This window comes from Impatiens glandulifera, chromosome 3, assembly GCF_907164915.1.
Source record: "Impatiens glandulifera chromosome 3, dImpGla2.1, whole genome shotgun sequence".
Taxonomy (NCBI): Eukaryota; Viridiplantae; Streptophyta; class Magnoliopsida; order Ericales; family Balsaminaceae; genus Impatiens; species Impatiens glandulifera.
The window spans coordinates 15,438,238-15,445,401 of NC_061864.1; the positions used below are offsets into that span (position 1 = coordinate 15,438,238).

Here is a 7,164-nt window from a genome sequence, read left to right on the forward strand (position 1 = left end):
ATTTGTATGCTCCTCTTGTTCTTTCTCATCCAGAGGGGTAGTAAGATAATTAATATTTTTTATTTAATATATATATATATATATATATATATATATATATATATTAATTACTTACCAGCCTCTCCCTTGAGAAGGAAAGGGGAGTAGCTTAACTTTGGTAGCAGAGAGGATCTAGGTGGTAGTAAATGATCAAAATATTGATTGATTCGAACCGAACAATATTGTTATTTAAGAAAAAAAAAATTGAATCAAGATTTTTGTAGCCAAGATTAATTCAAGCTTTTCGTTTATCTAGTTTACTATATAAACTCACTTATTTTATTTATTTTTATATTTTTTTATTAATATCATATTTTATTTTAAATACATTTTAAATTTAAATTTTATATAATTATTTATATATTTAAATTATTAATTTTATATAATATAATAAATGTTATCCTCACTTAATATTTTTATAAACACTTATTTAATATATAATTAATTTAAAATATTTTAATAATTATAATTCAACAAATTAATAATTAATAAACATTTTAATATATATATATATACACATTTAAATTAGTATTTGATCTAATATAATAAATATGCACTTCATTCTTCAAGTAAATAATTAATAAATATTAATAAATTTAAAACATTTTAACTATATATATAATATAATAATAGAATAAATAATTAATAAAAATGATTATAATATCTCTTTATAAAATTAAAAATTTCAATATTTTTAAAAAGAGAAGATTATAATTATATTTATTAATTATTATATTATTAAGATTAAAATATTTTTAATTTATTAATATTTATTAACTATTCATATTCATGAGGATGATTGAAGTGAATATTTATTATATTATATAAATAATTACATTTATACAAAAAAAAATTAAATATAAATAATCAAATTTAAAAATAATTAAATTTAAGATGTATTTAATCAGTTATAATTGTTAAATTAATAAACAATAAATTAAGTTGGTTTGGAAATTAATGAATAAAGTAATTAGTTTAGCAAATTAATCCTAAATAATTTAAATTGCAGCATTTGTTGGAACAGATGCATCGCACCTTATCTCCTCATTAATCACTTTGTCTTTTTTATTCAGTAATATTGTCTTCTTAGAGCTTGTTTGTTTGATGAATGACTTATTTACTTATTTGAATAAATATTTTTTTCCAAATAACACTGTGTGATGAAATTAGTAAAAAATCAGTTTTTTTTAATTTTAATCCTATTATACTTCTCCCTATCTTATCTATCTATCTATCTATATTAATATTTATCTATCTATCTATCTATCTATATATATATTAATATTAGGATTAATAATATTTTTTAAATGAAATAATTTAATTTATATTAAATAAAATTTTAAAATATAATAAAATAAATATTAAAAAAATTATAGATATATTAATATTAACTTTTATTAATACATAAATAAAAATTTAAATAAATACTAATTTTATAAATCACTACTATTATAATTTAAATATTACATAAAATAATATATTATATTATAATTTTATTTATATTATTTATTTATTTTTATTTAATATAATTAATATAATTTTTTTACATAAAATAAATGTTATAAGATAATAATCAAAATTCAAATAAGTTTATTAGAATATTTATTTAGAATAATTGTTTAAAGTTAGTTTATACCAAAAAAATTAAATAAATTTATTTATAAATATTTAATTTAAATGAGATATATTTATAAATAAATTAATATTTTTATTTAAATATATTTTACTTTATTTTCTAATATAATTATTTATTTAAACTATTTAAAATTTAAATGGTATATTAGATAATATATTAGGTTATAATTTATTTATATTTTAAACTTATTTATATTTAATATAATTTTTTAAATGAAATAATTTATTAATTTAATTTATATGAAAATAAATTTTATAATGTTAATAAAATAAATATAAGATATATATATATATATATTGTTTTTTATTAATATAAAATAAAATATTTAAATAAGGATAATTTGAGTATTTTAATTAATAAAATGATTATTTGGATTTATGATGGAATTGTTGAGTTTTATCCTAAAAATCCAAAGATCGAACCAACCCTTAAAGATAATATTTTTTATATTATCTTTTGTCTTGTTATTTATATTATCTTGTTATCCTTTTAAAACTAAATTTATAAATGTGATGTTTACAATTAATTAATCAAATTAATAAATAAACACTTTGTTCACCCCACTAAATATCTGAAGTGATGATTAAATTTAAATATCGCGATTTTAATTTCTACTTAAATTAAAGTGATCTTTAAGTGAGAACATTGTTTAGCCAACTCCCAAACTTCTTGAGTTTCATCCTTTATTCCGTCCTTTTGAATGATTAAACTAAGTAGACTTAAAAAAAAGACACAAAAACATCTAAACATGATCGTAACAAGAAAAAAGATTTAACAAATATCATTGAAAATTCAACTAAACACCAATGGACTTAACCTAGTACCAAATGTGCTAGATAGGAATGGAGGAAGCCAAACTTGAACTAATACATATTCCATGCTTCACATGTATATATATATAGTGGAATGTGCAATGAATCATGCATAAAGATCACTAGAAAGTTTGGGAGTGATGATCAGTTGAAGGGGAGTAGCTTTGGATATTGTACTTCCTTCGGTCTCAGTCATATCTACTAATTCATTGTTGATATTTGAGATCTGAAAAGAATGAAGCAAGCTAGCTAAGACCAAGTGCCCCATTTGCATTCCAAGGTTTATTCCAGGACACACTCTTCTACCAGCACCAAAAGGAATCAGCTCAAAATTCTGACCACGAACATCTATGTTCTTATGTGTAGTTATGAATCTCTCTGGCCGAAACTCTAATGGCTCCGACCATATCTTAGGATCGCGATGGAGTTTCCAAAGATTTAAAAAGAGCCTTGTCCCTGCTGCCACATGATAGCCATCCACGACACAATCTCGTATGACCTCTCTTGGGGCTCCTAGTGGAGCCGGTGGATATAGTCTTAACGATTCTTTGAAAACAGCTTGGAGGTATACCAATTTGGGAATATCCGACTCCTCCACGTTCCTTTCTTTTCCCACATGGATGTCCAACTCTTCCTCCACCTTTTTCAACGCATGGCGGTGGTTCATGAGTAAGCAAAGAGTCCATATAAGCATGGTGGAGGTGGTCTCTACTCCCGCAACATTCAAAACCTGATAACCAATTACCATACATCACATTAATTAGTTTCGTTACCTGATATCTAAACAGGACGAAATTTTTATAATAAAAAGAATTCATTATATGATCATATGAGATAATACATAATAAATTGATATACCGAGCAGGTAGACTTGTTAATTGTATCAGCATCATAACCATTTATATCAGTCTTTTTAAGCATTGAGATCATTACATCCATAAAATCACGATCAACATTGTCTGGACCATTATGTCCCTTCCGCCAATTATTGTGCTCTTCTAGCAACTTCACCATGAGATGGTCGTATTCTTTTGATGTTTCTTTCATGACCTTCTCGTAACCTCCTATATCTAGCCATCTAAGCCACGGTATCATGTCTCCCACCACATTTAAACCAAATAGATATGAGAACCTCTTAAAAATTCTTTGATACTTTCGAGCTTCCTCTATGTCAACATCAGCCCCAGAATATCTTTTCCCATAGATCATCCTAAAGATCACGTTTGTTGTCAAGTCTGATATCCATTGCTTCATCTCCACTGTGACACCATTAGTCAAACTCAAGTTGTCATCTCCTTTTTCCGCCCACAACTTATAAAGTTGTTGGATTGCGGATTTTGTCTCGGACACCCTTATATGGCCGAACGAATTGACTCGCCGCATAGACAACAGCTCCAAGGACACAAACTTTCGAATCTCCCTCCAATATGACCCGTACGGGGAAAAGGCAAACATGGCATAGTTGTACCCCAAGTGCTCTGAAGCTAGCATTCGAGGACGCGATGCCACGGCTAGGTCGTGAGTGGTGGACAGTTCTTTGGCCAACTCCCAATTGCTAACCACAATGGCCCGTCGAAGTCCAAGACGGATGCTGAAAATTGGGCCATATTTGTCGGCCATGTCAGACAGTGCTAAGTAGAAAAAGTTGGGACCACGGAGAAGAAGGAGGTGACCCAGTACAGGCCAGGCTCCGCTTGGTTCGGGCGGTTTATTAAGCTTATGTTGAGCTCCAGCACCACCCAGGTAGAGGAAATAATAGAGGGACATTAATACTAAAATAAACAACGAGCCCGCTATTGAAGAGCTAACAAGATCAAGTGAGGAAAAATAATCAATGGAAATCATGGCTGTATGATGTGGGAATACTGAATGCTTCCAGCGGTCAACTTGTAGCTTTTTATAGAAAGTCTCATTATTTTTCTTTTTTTATTGACCAGACATTCTAAGGCAATTAATTATATCTTATCCTTTTAAATATTTGGATATTTAATACTAAAAATTGGCTGTATGATGTGGAATACTGAATGCTTCCAGCGGTCAACTTGTAGCTTTTTATAGAAAGTCTCATTATTTTTCTTTTTTTTTTATTGACCAGACATTCTAAGGCAATTGATTATATATCAGTATGAACTTATCTTTTAAATATTTGAATTTTTAATACTAATTTTTTAATTTTTTAAACGGTTAGATAATTTCATTAAAATCTCAAAAGTGAGAGGGTTAGAAATCAAAGGACAAATCCTAACTATGATTAAGGATGATAATCAAATGAGCATGAAAAAAATTGATTCAAAACATTCATACATTCTATTAAAAATAGATATTACAAACAGAAAAGAATACATTCAAACATAACTATTCCAGCCTAGCATTTTCCCATGCCATCTGTTTTCATTGAGAGTCATTCTTCCCCTTCCTCTTCCTTTTTCTGCTCCTCTGACGATGAAAGGAGGTTGTATTGAAAATGATGATGAGTATTGTTGTTTTTCATTTTGAATTCTCTCTTTGTACGAGTCCGTTTTGATTTGATAGAAATAATTATTTCTGAAAATTTTAGGGCTTTTATCTTTGTTATCTTCAACTTAAATTTGTGTGTTCTTGTCTTCATTATCTTCGGCTTCAGCTTCAAACTCCACATTGATTTTGGAATCTTTTTTATCGGCTTTAGAATTCTAAGTTTCAGTTTTGAAATTTTGGGTATCTTCCTTTTGAGTTTCCTCAACAACAACTCAAGGTTCATCTTTCATTTCCATTTTGATCATTCGCATTATAGAAAATTTTCTTTTCCTCTTCACCTTGATTCCCTTTACTTTTTCCTTAACTGTTTCCTTTTTCCCAGAATATTTCTTATTTTCCTCCTCTAAATTTTCCTCATTTTTGTCTTTTTTATCACTATCCATTACTTCCACAATATGCTCTTCCATTCTTGATTCTTCCGTTTCATTTTCCTGTTTTTTTACTTCCTGGGCTTTCATGATTTTATGTTCTTCCTCAATTGTTTTTGCACATTTAGTACTAACATGTTGGAAAGTATTGCAGAAAACACACATGTTTGGCCTCTATTCATATGAGATTTTTATTACTATAGTCTTTCCCTTCCTATCAATAACTGTCATTTTTTTGGCAGTGTACTTTGAAGATGTACTTCAATGCTTATTCTAGCAAAAGTAAGGTGCTCTCCTCCCTCTGTAATTGGGTTCATATATAATGGTTTCCCCAATAGACTTGCAAATTGACTTAGAGCTTCTGCATTATACATGTGTGTTGGGATGTTCCTAAGTTTGAACCATATTTGGGTTGTTTTCTTTGGCTTGCTTAGAAGGCTCAATTCTTCAGACCATCTCTCAAAATTCATACAGTTGGATCCAATATAAGTTTGCCCAATTTTCAGAATATCATCCAAGTTCGTTCCCTTTTTGAATTGTAGAAAATAGAGATCATGGATGTTTGCATAAACCTTCTCTAGTCCTTTCTTCTCCCATTGTTTCATTAGTGATTCCTTAGTGTTTGAGAAAGATACACAATTATTTCCTATGTAGTTCTCAACAACTACATTTTCTCATTCTTTGACGCATTTCTCCTCCATTTTAGTGGGCAATTTAAATTCAAAATGAGAGTTGGGAATCTCAACTTTCGTTTTAAACTCACCCAAGTAGATTTGACCTTTGTATGCATGATCTTCTGCTTTCTTTTCTGCATTCTTTTTCCTGACTTCATTTACTTTCTAATTGGAATTAGCTCTCTATAATATAGCTCTTTGATTTGGGGGACTTCATTAGCTCCCTTATTGTTTCCACTAACTAATTTATTATCTTTTCGTATTCTTCCTTCTTTAGTAAGTTTCAATCTTGAAGATAATGTATATTCAATTGGACGGTTATTTATTGTATTTTCTCTTTGTTGAGAACAATCTCTCATTTCTTTGCATGCATCAGTAGTTTTGTGATTTGATTTTTAAGTCCAAAGAGGTTTTGCTTTCATTATACCCAACCTTCCATATTTCTTCATTTTTTCTCTATTTTTCTACTGCACGTTCTTCAGAATTTATATAAGTAATTGGTTCTTTACCTTTGCTGCATTCCTGATTTTCATGGATAATTTCTTCAGCAATCCTATCGATTTCTTTATTAGCTACCTCTCTTACTCTTTTCATCACAAATTCTCTGACTTCCTTATTCTTATTGCTTTTCTTTCTTTCAATTTTGATGAAAATTTAAATTCTAATTTTATAATAAATAAAATTAATTATAATGTACAAATCATTACATTAAAATAAAAAATAAATAATAATAATAATAATAATAATAAATAAGTTAGTATCTCTTCTATAATTAACTTTATAATATAAAAAATAATTATTATATTTTAATACTATTTTGAACTTGTTTAACTTTTTTTAATAAATAAATAATTTAAATTTATATACATATAATCATATTTATAATATTAATATTTAAATTATATAATTCGTATTTTATTAAGTGAAGTTTTAATTATTATTGTTATTATAATTTATTATTATTATTTAATATTTTAGTTCCGTATTTATTTAGTAAATATTTTATTTCAAAATAGATTTTATATATATATATATATTAAAATTTACAATAAAATTATAATTTCAAAAGAAATTAAATAAAATTATTAAATGAAAATAAATAATCTGAACAATTGAGT

At 26.9% G+C, this 7,164-nt stretch overlaps 1 protein-coding gene across 1 annotated transcript; it reads right to left on the reverse strand.

Annotated features, from left to right (window-relative positions):
* Positions 1 to 2,416: 2,416 nt before the first annotated feature.
* Positions 2,417 to 4,343, reverse strand: LOC124932322 (cytochrome P450 CYP82D47-like). Its single transcript, XM_047472943.1, has 2 exons — positions 3,346 to 4,343; positions 2,417 to 3,217 (listed from the first exon to the last, which is right to left on the reverse strand). Exons 1-2 carry the CDS (start codon positions 4,330 to 4,332, stop codon positions 2,594 to 2,596), a joined length of 1,611 nt encoding a protein of 536 aa, XP_047328899.1. The 5' UTR covers positions 4,333 to 4,343; the 3' UTR covers positions 2,417 to 2,593.
* Between the last annotated feature and the right edge of the window lie 2,821 nt (positions 4,344 to 7,164).